A 15,188-nucleotide genomic window follows, 5' to 3' on the forward strand; every position below is an offset into this window, starting at 1 on the left:
TCTACCATTCAAATGTACAATATCATTTAAAAACAAAATACCCTTTTCAAACATCTTTCCCATAAATACAGGTTTTTTATCAACCAGCACATCCAAATTGTAAGTCGCTCTGGATAAGAGTGTCTGCTAAATGACGTAAATGTAAATGTAAATATTTAAGTTCAGCCATAATATTTGTTGTAATATTAGCACCACAGACAGCGATCTGAATTCACGCGATTTGACAGTTAGGTCCAACAGAGGAAGATGGAAGATGCATATTTTGACAAAATTATGAACAAAAACAATTAGCAGTTTTTTAAAAATATCTTAATGTTCCTAAACAGACTTCCGACAGTCACTGACACCTTTCATGCAATGGGCATCGGAAATAATGAGTCCAAACATTTCAAAGAAGCTAGACAAAATAAATGTCCAATATAAATAAAAAACGGGAATGTCTGTTGACTGTTTTGCTGCTCGGGATATTTTTATAAAACGTTGGTGATGTATGTGCCTCCGCTGGCAAAATCAATGCCATAACCAATTGCGTTACAGCTAAGACCAGCTTTTGGTCGTCTTAAATATCCCTAGTTGCGCTCACTGAAATTGGCATATTGGTGCACGTTTTTAAGGACACAATTCAAATATTTCCACCACGCCCACCTCATGCCAAGCGAGCTGATGTTAGACAGGTAACTTGACGAACCTGGCGTAAGGGATGGGAAATGCCAGTGTGCCAGTTTTTACATAACGAAATTGCAAACTAACGTGCGTTTGACACTTGAGCCTCCTTACTGGCAGCTGAAATTAGAGCCCTCAGTTTAGTTAATGTCATAAATAGCATGAAATAAAGGAAAGTGCATAGAAATACAGCATCATTACTTTTTTCTACCTAGATAGGAACATGTTAACTTAATCTAGTTTACAGCCAGGTCAGGTAATTGTGTGTGTGTGTGTATGTGTCTAATCTCCCGAGTGGCGTCTCCCGAGTGGCGCAGTGGTCTAAGGCACTGCATGGCAGTGCTAACTGTGCCACTAGAGATCCTGGTTCGAGTCCAGGCTCTGTCGCAGCCGGCTGCAACCGGGAGACCCATGGGCGGCGCACAATTGGTCCAGCGTCGTCCAAGGTAGGGGAGGGTTTGGCCGGTAGGGATGTGGGTTTGTTTCCCACGGGGGGCCAGTATGAAAAAATTAATAAATAAAAAGTATGCATTCACTCACTGTATGTCGCTCTGGATAAGAGTGTCTGCTAAATGACTAAAATGTCAAATGTATGTAATCTGGGTTAAATCAGTTTACCTAATAAGAGAAGGGCACACAACAGCTGACTCAGCGATTAGCATGTAGCATTAGCGCTGTAGGTAGCAAAGCATGCTAGCATCCTGTGCTAGTCCCTTCCTTTAAACATGCAGTTGTTGTAGTTAGCATTCAGTGCTAGCATAGAACACTATAACGTCCCAGTCAAACTAAAGGCACTCTCTTTCATTAGTGCATTAGCTCAGCTAATGGCTAGGCTAATGTTTATGCTAAGCAGAGAAAGGTGAGGACTTCACTTAAGAAATTGGATTAACTCTGCAAAGTACTAAAGACAAAGCAACTGTTTTATCACAAAAGTTGGTTGAGAACTGAGAAATAGTTGCAGGGAGAGGAGATGGGTGGAATGAGCCAATTGGAAGTGGAAGATGATCAGGTGACCAAAGACTGTGACCTAAAATGTTGTGCATGGTGGTGCAGGAATGAAGCACTAGGAAGCAGCATTTACAGAACCGTGTGAGTGGGCTTCTCTTTCTTTGTCCTCACTGTTTTGGCCAAAAAACAGTTTCCAAAGTCAATTAGGCTACATTACAGTGGATGCATATACATGGTTTGGATCCTTGGATGTGCAAATCACCCAGCTGCTGTTCGATGACGATGATTGTAACCATGATATCATCTGATTCTAATGATGAACTCTTCCACACACTATAAAACTACCCACAGCAGAGCAGTAAACTCCCCTCGTCTTTAACATTGACCGCACTTTACTGCATAACCCATCCATCTGCACAACCAGACACACAGTCAAAACCAATACATATCTACAACGCACTCTGCAACGACACACCCCAAACACACGCAGAGACAGAGTTGTAAATTAAGAGAGCTTTAGGATTGACTCTGTGAGGGTGGTGGTTGCAGATAGGAGGAGTTTTCCTGTCAGACATAAATCTGGGGTGGTTCTTCATCTATCCTACTCTTTCTCTCTCTCTGCATCTGTCCTGCTGCTGCTAACTGGAGCCTGAACACACTGTCTGTCTGTCTTTCATATGGGCAGAGACTAAGGAACGCCCTAGCTGACTAAACTAAAGGAAACCCATTGCACTATTAGAGGGGAAGTGTCCTTGGTCTTCAAATAAACAGACACCACTACAGCCATATTGAATGTCCCAGTGCACACACAGTAACGTCTGTCCCTCTCCACTCACATCTTACTCAGCAGTAACGCACAAGTACGCACGCACACACACACACACACACACACACACACACACACACACACACACACACACACACACACACACACACACAGAGAGAGAGAGAGGGCTGGAAATCAAACATGAAACCCTTTTGAGAGACCTCATTCATAGCCTCATTTGCATATTTAATTAGGCTCCTCGTTACGGGATAAGTAGCGTTTATTCAATTTGCTGAGTCTCGTTTGCTGGCACACGTTCAATGAAACCCCAGCAAAGACAAGCTGGCACTGAAGAGAGGAGGAGCAGAGAAGGGAGAAAAATGAACTGCCATTCTTTCATCAACAGCTGTCCACCTTCAGGTGGCTTCTCACCATGCACGCACCAGCTGTCCACCATCAGGTGGCTTCTCACCATGCACGCATGCACACACACATTCACTGGCTCTTCAGTCACTCATTATCATTAACATGATGAGCTCTATGCAGTGACAGCTTGTGATTCTCTCTCTCTCTCTTTCTCACTTTCTCTCTCTCATCGTGTGTGAGAGGGCTCTTTAATCCCTCATCATCATTAGGCCAGTTTAGCATAATTAGCATCGTTAGCCAGATGAGCTGTGTAGTGCCAGGCTGTGCCAGCCTCCGTCTCGCTCTCTCTCTTTCTGCCATGGTTTCCAAGTCATTTTGCAACAGACATTGGCCATTAAAAAGACAAGAAAAAGTATTTAAAAATCTGTATGCTCAGAACATAGGCCTAACTATTGCTTCAGTGCCTATACAACACTTATGTTATTTCAAGGATTTTGTGTGAATTTATAATAATTTACCCTACATAATTCTACATAATCCTACATACATCATGCATAATTCTATGCATAGAGGCTGGTGTTAAAACCACAAGTGGGTTAGATTCAGTATGTATATTGGATAGATACAAATCAGAAGGCGGGTCACAAACGGCCCCAGGGCCAGACGTTGAGACCCCTGCTCTCAGTCAGCTCAACTAGACATCTTCTCAAAGCATCAACACACCAGTGACCACTCCTGCCTCTGTACAACACACAACACACTCCCACAACACACTACCACAGCACACGAGTAGGACAAAAACTAGAGCTCTGCTCTATTCAGTGAAATTAAACATGCTCTCATCAGCCGCAGGGAAGCGAGCCGAGCAATGCATTATTCATCTGTACTTCACAAAGGAACATTAATCAATTATGAAGATATGAAGAGCGGTAAGTAGGAGACGGAAGACAAGGCCAGCAGTATTAATATGCGGCTGCATCGTGAGGCTAACGCTTTCCTCACCAATCAATACTTTGTAGATTCATTTTGAGCGGTTGTGCTAAGATGAGGGGGTGGGGGGGGGGGGTACGTCTGAGGTCTGAATTAACATGAATGACCCGTTTCTTTTCTGCTTGTTTTTGTCGTTTACTGTATTGTGTCTTGGTTTACACAACGGAGGAGAAAGGCGGGAGACCTTCAACAGGAGAAAAGAAGAAGTATGAAGTATGTGGTTGAACATCATACAAATGAAGAGGAGAGAGATAAAGAAAATGTGTTTTTTTTGGGAGAGAGAGACAAATACATTGACAAAAGAGACAGAAAGAGTGACAGTGAAGTTTGAGTATTGAATTTTGATAATGAAATATCTCCTCTTCAAGCAAGATGAAATCTGAAATGTCACTACACACTTCAAAATCACTTGTTATGGCCAATCCTTATTCATGAACCCAACTGCCGGATGATAACCAATCTTTATATAAAGTGCATCCATCCTAAGCTAGGCTAAATAGAAGGAAGGCTTTCTATCCACACCAGAAGTGGCTAAATCTGATTCACCTAACCAACTATAAGGCAGGGAGTTTTCTGACAAATGTTTTTTGGGGTGGCTTAAGTCCAAAGAGTGTAATATTTTGTATTTATTTATTCATTTTTGGGATGGAGAAACTTCAACTTAAAAGACTAAAACTAGATAATGGATCAGGACTTATATATTTTTCAATAATATAATCTTTGAGAACTAACAATGACCAAAATAAAAGCTTGACAGTCAAGAAGAATTGTAAATTCCAAAAACAATTAATTAAATCATATTTGCCTTGAAGTCTCAAGTAGAGTCTAGTGATTCAAATTGAGATAATGCTCTTATAAAACTAAGAGAACTGATGGGCTAATTTCACTAACGCCATATAAGGAAACGTTTACGGGTTGTTGTTTAAATCATTTAAAAACCACTAGGCCTTGTACTTACATAAGGTTGTGAGGCATCCTGTGCCTACACAGTGTAGATGTAGATATTAAACAAAGAGCAGGAAGTAAAAACATAGAAGTCCAGCCAACCATGTCCTGCCTTCTTACATGATGATGCAGCAACATTATACTGTATACTGTTATGACACTTAGTGTCTAACCCTTGACATTGAGTGTCTAACCTTATGACATTGAGTGTGTACGTGGCTGACCAAGAGGTAGAGAAGGTATTGTGAGTCATGCCAAGGTTGTGATCTGGCCATATTAGAATAGAATACAAGTGTAGTGATTTCTGAACAACAAATGTGATTTAACCACTAACCCTAGTCTTAACCTTAACTACCCTGACCTTAGAACTAACAATAGTTAACAGAACAAATACCAAGAGAGAGGAAAGAGAGACAGAATGAAAGAGTGAATGAACGAGAGAGAATTGAAAGAGAGGGAGAGAGTAGTTATAAAGATTGCACCCTATTGGCAGTACGTTGCCTATGTTTTCACATTGTATATTCATATAAGCAGAAGCATGCTAATATTCCTAATGACATTTTTATTTATTTTTATTTTACCTTTATTTAACTAGGCAAGTCAGTTAAGAACAAATTCTTATTTACAATGATGGCCTACACCGGCCAAACCCAGACGATGCTGGGCCAATTGTGCCCCGCCCTATGGGACTCCCAATCACGGCCGGTTGTGATAGAGCCTGGAATCTAACCAGGGGGTCTGTAGTGACGCCTCAAGCACTGAGATGCAGTGCCTTAGACCACTGCGCCACTCGGGAGCCCATTGCTGTCCATGACTGGGTGTGATGGTGATTATTCCATTACATAGCCCATTAAGGGAGGGGATCATGAAAAATGCATAGAATGTGTGAGTGAAGGTATATGGGACATTAACCACATTGTAGGGAGAAAGATGGAGAGCGAATGAGAGAGGAAGGGGGAAGAGAAAGACAGAGCCCCCACATTAACTGGGCCATATGGTTGAAAGACTCCTCATCCCTCAGGTCACCTCAGGGCCATACCGTTGCCCCAAGACACTGAACTAAGGTCAGTTTATCATTTTTCTGCCTAATGTTTAAGGATAGGACTGAGGGATGGTAAGCTGATCCAATATCTGTGCCTAAGGGTACCAATCTTATCTACCTCACCCCTTACCTCAGCATTCAAATTGGATGCCTTCTCCTCCCATTCCTTCCTGGCAAGGGCCCAGGCCTCTCTCTGTTCCTCCTCTCTCTTCTTCCACTTCTCCTCTCTCTTACGCTGCTTCTCTTTCCATTCGTCTTCCTCCCTCTTCCTCTCCAGCTCTCTCTGTCTGTGTTCTTCCTCCCTCTTCCTCCACTCCTCTTCTGCTTTCCTCTGTTGCGCCTCCTGTTTCTTCACCTCCTCTAGCTGTCTCACCCTATCCTTCTGTTTGGAAAGCTGAGGGGAACCCAGACAGAAATGCTCACATTTTCTATAAGAACATACGTTTGTGGATGTGTACGTTCCTGATTTGCACGTGTTAACCCTTCACCTGTGTGTGTGTGTCCGGCCCCTCCTCTTGCAGTAGCTGTATCTCTGTGTGTAGCTTGGTGATGGTGAGGTCTCTCTCAGTGATCTCTGCTACCTTCTCTCTCTGGGGGGACAGTAAAGCACACACCTGGCGCTGAAGATCACTACCCTGGAGCGGCTAAGAGAGGAGACACGGGTTAACGCAACACAACACACATACACAACTAACAAGGTAGGTATTTACAGTATTTACACCCCTTGACTTTTTCCACATTTTCTTGTGTTACAGCCTGAATTTAAAATTGATTAAATTGAGATGTGTCACTGGCCTACACACAATACCCTATAATGTCAACGTGGAATTATGTTTTTAGACATTTTTACAAATTAATAAAAAATGAAAAGCTGAAATATCTTGTGTTAATAAGTATTTAACCCTTTTGTTATGGCAGGCCTAAATAAGTTCAGGAGTAAAATTTGCTTAACAAGTCGCATAATAAATTGCATGGACTCATTCTGTGTGCAATAATAGTGTTTAACATGATTTTTGAATGACTACCTCATCTCTGTATCCCACACACACAATTATCTGTAAGGTCCCTCAGTCGAGCAGTGAAACACAAATTCAACCACAAAGACCAGGGAGACCAAAGCCTCACAAAGGGCACCTATTGGTAGAAGGGCACCTATTGGTAGATGGGTAAAAAAAAAAAAAGGTAACAGACATTGAATATCCCTTTGAGCACGGTGAAGTTATTAATTACACTTTGGATGGTGTATCATTACACCCAGTCACTACAAAGATACAGGGGTCCTTCCTAACTCAGTTGACGGAGAGGAAGGAAACCGCTCAGGGATTTCACCATGAGGCCAATGGTGACTTTAAAACAGTTACAGAGTTTAATGGGTGATAGGAGAAAACTGAGGATGGATCAACAACATTGTAGTTACTCTACAATACTAACCTAATTGACAGAGTGAAAAGAAGGAAGCCTGTGGCCTAGATACAGTTTTGACTTAAAATCGGCTTGAAAATCTTTGGCAAGACTTGAAAATGGCTGTCTAGCAATGATCAACAACCATCTTGACAGAGCTTGAAGAATTTTGAAAAGAATAACGTGCAAATATTGTACAAGCCAGGTGTGCAAAGCTCTTAGAGACTTACCCAGAAAGACTCACAGCTGTAATCGCTACCAAAGGTGATTCTAACATGTATTGACTCAGGGGCGTGAATACGTATGTAAATTAGATATTTCTGTATTTCATTTTCAATAAATTTGCAAAAAAAGGTCTAAAAACATGTTTTCACTTTGTCATTCTGGGGTATTGTGTGCAGATGGGTGAGATGTTTTATTTATTTAATCCATTTTAAATTCAGGCTGTAACAAAACAAAATTTGGAATAAGTCAAGGGGTATGAATACTTTCTGAAGGCAGATGTACCATAAGTGTTACGTGTGTGTGTGTGTGCCCGCACATGTGTGTGTTTAGTGTGTTAGCGCTAGCCCCATGCAGTTAAACAGCAGTGGGTGTAATTTCGTGACACTTCATAAGGAGGTGTGGGAAAGCTGTAAAACTCTCTGGTTTAATTTGGGCGGCCATTTTGTAACCTGGGGGCTGGACATGTAAGTCATTCATCACATGCTGAGCACACGCTTTAACACACAACACATGTAGCGCTGCTGGCTACACCGCCACAGCAATATCGTAAAAACTACTACATCCAAGAAAAAATACTACAACAACAAAACCTTTCCATCCACGGTATCAAGGAATAAGTAATTAAAAAGATGAGAAGAAACACGTTCAAAATGTGCTTCCTCTCTTCTCTGTATCTCCTCCCTACCCCAGTCTCGGTGTGTGTGTGTGTGTGTGTGTGTGTGAGAGAGACTCTCTCCTCCATACCTCTGTTTTGTTGAGTGTGTTATTCTCCAGTTGGAAGGTCTTGATGTCTCTCTCCAGACTGAGGATAGTTCTGTCTCTAGTCCTCAGCTGGATCCTCAGATCCTCTACCTCAGGGTTCGAAGGGCTGCAGCAGAGAGACATACAGGTATGTTGACTTCAAAATGGGATTTACTAAATCATTTCAAAAGCAATACAGGCACAGATATGGTTATCCTCAGACAGATCTGTCAGTTAACTACTATTTTTAGAACTTAAATCCAATGTTAAACACACATACACACACAAACTCAGTTGGGAGGCGCCTGTGAGCTCGACAGCTGTCAGAGGTGTCAGCATTGGGAGAAGACCGACAGAGGATCTCACAGCACTCTCCCAAAGTCACCAAGCTTATATCAAATTTGGATGTTTCAATATTTCTAAAGTTGTACAAGCAGAGAAATATTGCAGGCTCACACACACACACACACACACACACACACACACACACCATGAAGAAGACACAGAACAGAGAGTGGTGAATCCTGCTAAACACATGAGGAATCACAGACATGCTGGTAAGAAAGAAATTGACTGATAAGAACAAGAGGCTGATTTCTGTCTGATTTCACCAGGCAAAGAACATATATTAGGAGGCAACACACCAGTCAGACATTTATTATATAAAATATTCAGTGACAAGTTTTAGTCCTCAACTTCTCAAAAGAGCCAATTTATCTGCCTTTTTTTTTAACCTAACTCTACAGAGGTTTTTTAACCACCATTTCCTAAATAGCCAGAATTTCGTCTCAATTATCTGCAATTTCATTATCTTGTCTGACCTAGCTGCCGTTCTGCGGGTGGAAATCTCTGGAAATATAAAACCACCTGAAATGTGGAACAGGATACTTGAGAAAGGACATGTCTGAAATGAGAGAGTTGAATAGAGAAATGGACTAGTGAATGGGAAGTAAGTGCAGCCAATTTTGGGTCTATTTTGTGAAACAGGGCAGTTTTTCTAAGGACTGTAGATTGTCCCAGGGCTGAAACACTCTCACATGCTGGGATAAGAGAGCCTGTCTATCTGGGCTCTGGCACAAGCACGCACGGACACAGGCGTGCATATTCACACACACACACACGCAAACACAGGCCACACACGCGCTCTCTCTGTCTCTTTGAGCATGCCAGTCTAGCTCAGCCACAGGGGGTGTGGTAATGTGGGTATCTTGGCATCAGACCTGGACTTCAGAGCTTTACTGCACCTGTATCTCTGTCATCTACAGCTTATTAACCCTACCTGTATTATGTCAATACTCCAGCGATATAGCCTATAGAAACAGGGTTGAAAATAAAGAATAAATATATATATTTTTTCCCTTCTCGTATTTTTATTTTTATGAAGCCTAATTCAAGAGAAAAGGCATTCCCTGTTGACATGAAATTAAACGGATTTTTCCTAATAAAATGGCCCGACAATTTCATATTTTAAAAAATCTGGAAAATTGCACACTGCAATCTCGATAAATGCACAAGCAGGTTAGGGCAGAAAACGTATCCCGCTAAACTGTAGCATTCATTAAAGGTTAATATGCTGTGCCACTTTTGTGTGGGAATACAATTTGGCGCACAGCTATCTGTCTGTTAGGAACGTCCCATAATTATTATATAAAAAATGTGGGCTGTACATTGAGAGAAAATTATAGTGTTTAATAAAATACATTATGTCATGAGGAGAGATGAGGGAAAAAGCTCCATTTAGAACCATGAGTATTATAATGATCATTTACAGGACTGAGAGATGGACAGGGAAAGAGGATATTGGTGTGTGTGTGTGTTGAAACAGCCTCTCGATTTTCTCAACCTGTCACTCAGAGTTATTATCCAAGCCTAACACAATTAGCTATGAATATGCAGTAATAACATGTAAATTGCCACCACCCCTCGGCACACGCGTCTGTTTCTGTGTGTGTGTGCCCCCAGGGCAGTAATCTTTGGTTCAGCAGCAAGGCGTAATTCATCAGAATAATACACACACGTAAGCACATGCACAAACAAAGACACACACGTGCCAGGGTTAATATAAATCCTAGCAGGTTGTTATTAACCATTTGTGTGTCAGAGTGGTAACACACACACCACACTGAGCCCTCTCCTCCAGTGTGTCCCGAGGGTGATGTTAGACACTAGCGCTGAGCTGTCACTCCTATTAACCCCTGTGTTAATGAGAGCAGCCCTGCCAGGCAGACAGATGGCACAGCTGCCACCCTGCCACAAACTCGTACACACACACACACTTCCTCGTGTCTCCCTTCCATAAGCCAAATGCCTTCTCTCCTCTCTCCCCTCCTCCCCGTCTCCTCCTCTCTCTTCCCGTCATTCCTCCTCCACCCCACTCTCCATCCCTCCCCCTCCCTCCCTCCCCCCTGCTGTCCCCCAGCTGGTGAGTTGTGACATCTGCTGGGCCGGGACACGACTGAGCATCTGGCAGCAACGGAGAGAGGGAGGAGGGAAGAGAGGGAGGAGGAGGGAGAGTGTAGCGCTACTGACAGCAGGGGAAGGAGGGATGGAGGGAGAGAGAAAGAGAGAGAAGGAGAGAGGGAGGAGGGAAGAGAGGGAGGAGGAGGGAGAGTGTAGCGCTACTGACAGCAGGGGAAGGAGGGATGGAGGGAGAGAGAAAGAGAGAGAAGGAGAGAGGGAGGAGGGAAGAGAGGGAGGAGGAGGGAGAGTGTAGCGCTACTGACAGCAGGGGAAGGAGGGATGGAGGGAGCGAGAAAGAGAGAGAGGGGTACTAACTGGCAGAGGGAGGAAGAAAGAGAGGAAGAGTCTTGATCACAACACAAGAGGGGGAGACGTGAGAGAAAGCAAGAAGACAACGAGGAAGAGGGATTTATGTTGACCATCCGTCACAGAGAAAGGGACTTAATAGTTAGCCTTCTGCAATGTTTAGCTATAACTATTTTCAACTACTCATTTGACAAACATTTAAAAGTATAGACTTTTAATTTACAATTTAATAAATGTTTTCCTCAACAGACAATTTGTGTATGGCATAAAAATGTGTCTATGCCGTACTTTTAAAAGATAAACAGTAGTGAATAAATACAAATATATTTTGTGGATGTGCATAGAGAAGTTTGCATACGTCTGTGTGTGTGTTAATGACTGTGGCAGCGGACTATACAGAGTTCAGCATGTCCACACTGACCCACTGTACTGCTTGGTATTGATTTGTTAGCTTGGCCTAATAACAGCAGAACACACACACACACACACACACACACACACACACACACACACACAGAGGACCTAAGAATGTCAATACAGGAAGAACAAGTGGTATCTATCTCTCCTAGTTGCCTCAGGAGGAAGAGAAATCGCTCTTTTACCACAGTGACATACTGAGCCTTCACTGACTTACTATACATTATCATTCATGTTACATTTCTCTTTTCCTTCTTGCTCTACTTTGATAAAACCATACTGTACAGTATTCTTGTCTACTAAAGAGTCATAGCTGTGTTTCTTCATTTAAATGGATAGAATGGTTCCAATAAAGGTTCAGGTAAGACATTAATTGATGCAGGTCATTTTCCTTACTCTTTCGGCACTTAAAAACAGTATTGAGCATATAAACTCTGCATGATATTATAAAGATATATACAAATATAATCTCCAGCCCACTCTGATATCAATATATTTTTCTTCACTTGTTTTACCTGAATGTTATTTTATCAAATAAATAATTAAATAACTGAAAATATAATTATATAAATAAATCCATATCTAAACAAAGTCGATATAAATGGAACTAGATGAAAGGCGCGCACACACACACACACACACACACACACACCTGGTGCTACCCCTGAGGGTAGTGGTGTGTGTGTTCCAGTGTGTTGTGTTTAATGTTGATGCTGGTGGCAGGCAACAACCCAGAGTTTCATATCCACCCGCTGCTCTCACACACCGCTACTGTTATTGCATTTCATTTGATCAAATTTACCTCATTTATTTAATTATTTTCTTTCTTTCTTTATTTGTCACTTTCTTTACACATATCCATCCCACTCTCTTCAGAGGAGAGAACATTATCAGTAAGTATTGTTTCATTTATTTAATTCTACATTACAGTATCTACTTTTGTTGAAAATATATATTTTTTAGTTTTTTATTCATTTATTTACAGATTGTTTTTTATTATTGGATGAATTAATTTTAAAAAATTGCTAGAGAGAGACAGAAAGGGAGAGAGGGAATGCAAGAAATGGAGCCGCACTGCATTCTGGGTATAATGCATATCGCTTTGCATATCGCCGTGGGGACAGCCTCGTTGCCGTGGCACCCTGGTGTTACAGAACCCCCTATGGACCGACCCCCTCACCAGGTACCAGCCTCATCCCTCAGGTGAAACACAGTCCACTGTAGAGAAGAAATCTCATTTACTTTTCTAAGAGAAATTATCACAGCAACCCAGGTGAAAATAAAGCAACTTCATGTGCTGTTATGTAGACGTCTATAGGCAGGATAATGCCTTGAGGTGAGTTATTTTGAGAGGCTAGTTTGAGGCTTCCTAACTTACGTATGAGTCGAGGTTTCAATCATCTTCTCCAACGGGCCTGTCCTTAGAGTGACCCCAGAAACCTGTCACATAACAGAGGGGGAAAAACGATGAGGGAAAAAAAGGAAGAAAATTAAGTCCTAGTTAAAGTCTAAAGCCATCCATCACATTTATAACAGTTATAACATAAGAGTTATTAACAGGGGCATGGATGGATCAGCAGACTCACATTAGCTCTCTAACGGTCCCACTCAGAAATAGCAAAACACGGACAAGATGAAAGCAGATATTTGATAAAATATGATTATGCTAATAACATTTAGTTATGCATCATTCTCTACGGGGATTAAATCAAAAACTTTGACGCAATCTCTGACATGGAGCTGTGTTGAACTGAAAGGAGTTTATTCAGACTAAAAGGAACAAACACACACACACACACACACTTCAATATCCGTACATTCATACACACAGAAGTCTTTGATTTTACCATATAGGGTTCATCCTCTGATCCAACTTGGCCACTACTGTACTGTTTGTTCACAATCCCTTAGAATAATCAGAACGGTGAAACACCCAAGAAGACATGACCAGCATACAACAGCGATAGAACACACCTTTCAGGCCTACTCAAAACACTGTATAGAAGGACGTGTGGACATTGGACCAATGTTGCCCACAAACAAACATAGAAATCTCCATAGAAAAACACAGTCCGTAGACACTAGTCTGACTCTGGACTGAAAAGACAGACGTGCTATACTGTTCAGTACATGTTTCCTCAGTAGATAAAGACATGTCTGCACTACACAATAAACTGATATCTGCTGTACAAACATGCACAATGGTTCCAACAATTAGTTTTACAGACCTTCAGACTGTATTCAGTGTGTGTGTATATACAGTAGCCCTCAAAAGTTTGGACACGCGTACTCATTCAAGGGTTCTTTATTTTTACTATTTTATACATTGTAGAATAATAGTGAAGACATCAAAACTATGAAATAACACATTTGCAATCATGTAGTAACCAAAAAAGTGTTAAACAAATCAAAAGATATGTTATATTTGAGATTCTTCAAAGTAGACACCCTTTTCCTTGATGACAGCTTTGCACACTCTTGGCATTCTCTCAACCAGCTTCATGAGGTAGTCACCTGGAATGCATTTCAATTAACAGGTGTGCCTTGTTAAAAGTCAATTTGTGGAATTTCTCTCCTTCTTAATGCGTTTGAGCCAATCAGTTGTGTTGTGACAAGGTAGGGGTGGTATACAGAAGATAGACCTACTTGGTAAAAGACCAAGTCCATATTATGGCAAGTACAGCTCAAATAAGCAAAGAGAAACAACAGTCCATCATTTCTTTAAAGACATTAAGGTCAGTCAATGCAGAAAATTACAGTCGCAAAAACCATCAAGCGCTATGATGAAACTGGCTCTCATGAGGACCGCCACAGGAACGGAAGACCCAGAGTTACCTCTGCTGCAGAGGATAAGTTCATTAGAGTTAACTGCACCTCAGATTGCAGCCCAAATAAATGCCTCACAGAGTTCAAGTAACAGACACATCTCAACATCAACTATTCAGAGGAGACTGTGTGAATCAGGCCTTCATGGTCGAATTGCTGCAAAGAAACCACTACTAAAGGCCACCAATAAGAAGAAGAGACTTGCTTGGGCCAAGAAACACGAACAATGGACATTAGACCGGTGGAAATTTGTCCTTTGGACTGATGAGTCCAAATTTGAGATTTTTGGTTCCAACCGCTGTGTCTTTGTAAGACGCAGAGTAGGTGAACGGATGATCTCTGCATGTGTGGTTCCCACCGTGAAGCATGGAGGAGGAGGTGTGATGGTGCTTTCTGGTGACACTGTCAGTGTTTTATTTAGAATTCAAGGCACACTTAACCAGCATGGCTACCACAGCATTCTGCAGCGATACGCCATCCCATCTGGTTTGCGCTTAGTGGGACTATCATTTGTTTTTCAACAGGACAATGACCCAAAGCACACCCCCAGGCTGTATAAGGGCTATTTGACAAAGGAAAGTGATGAGTGCTGCATCAGATGACCTGGGCTCCAAAATCCCCCGACCTCAACCCAATTGAGATGGTTTGGGATGAGTTGGACCGCAGAGTGAAGGAAAAGCAGCCAACAAGTGCTCAGCATATGTGGGAACTCCTTCTAGCCTGTTGGAAAAGCATTCCTCATGATGCTGGTTGAGAGAATGCCAAGAGTGGCAAAAGCTGTCATCATGGCAAAGGGTGGCTACTTTGAAGAATCTAAATATATTTTGATTTGTTTAACACGTTTTTGGTTACTACATGATTCCATATGTGTTATTTCATAGTTTTGATGTCTTCACTTTATTATACAATATAGAAAATAGTAAAAATAAAGAAAAACCCTTGAATGAGTAGGTGTGTCCAAACTTTTGACTGGTACTGTATATATATGTGTGTGTGTGTGTGTGTGTGTGTGTGTGTGTGTGTGTGTGTGTGTGTGTGTGTGTGTGTGTGAGAGAGAGAGAGAGAGAGATAGAGGGAGACACTCTCAGCGCT

General features: G+C 41.8%; 1 protein-coding gene across 3 annotated transcripts in view; it reads right to left on the reverse strand.

Annotated features, from left to right (window-relative positions):
* Positions 1–15,188, reverse strand: part of LOC121549761 (golgin subfamily A member 6-like protein 22) — a 126,637-nt gene that overhangs the window by 99,004 nt on the left and 12,445 nt on the right. For 2 of the 3 annotated variants that reach the window (XM_041861624.2, XM_041861626.2), the window contains exons 4-7: positions 12,649–12,710; positions 8,091–8,214; positions 6,209–6,364; positions 5,851–6,114 (exon numbers count right to left, since the gene is read on the reverse strand). In XM_041861624.2, coding sequence (XP_041717558.1) covers positions 5,851–6,114; positions 6,209–6,364; positions 8,091–8,214; positions 12,649–12,710 — 606 coding nt within the window. Of the gene's footprint in view, positions 1–5,850; positions 6,115–6,208; positions 6,365–8,090; positions 8,215–12,648; positions 12,711–13,117; positions 13,246–15,188 lie in introns of those variants that run through there. The other variant, XM_041861625.2, reaches the window with a different exon arrangement.

The sequence above is a fragment of the Coregonus clupeaformis genome, chromosome 34 (genome assembly GCF_020615455.1).
Source record: "Coregonus clupeaformis isolate EN_2021a chromosome 34, ASM2061545v1, whole genome shotgun sequence".
NCBI lineage: Eukaryota > Metazoa > Chordata > Actinopteri > Salmoniformes > Salmonidae > Coregonus > Coregonus clupeaformis.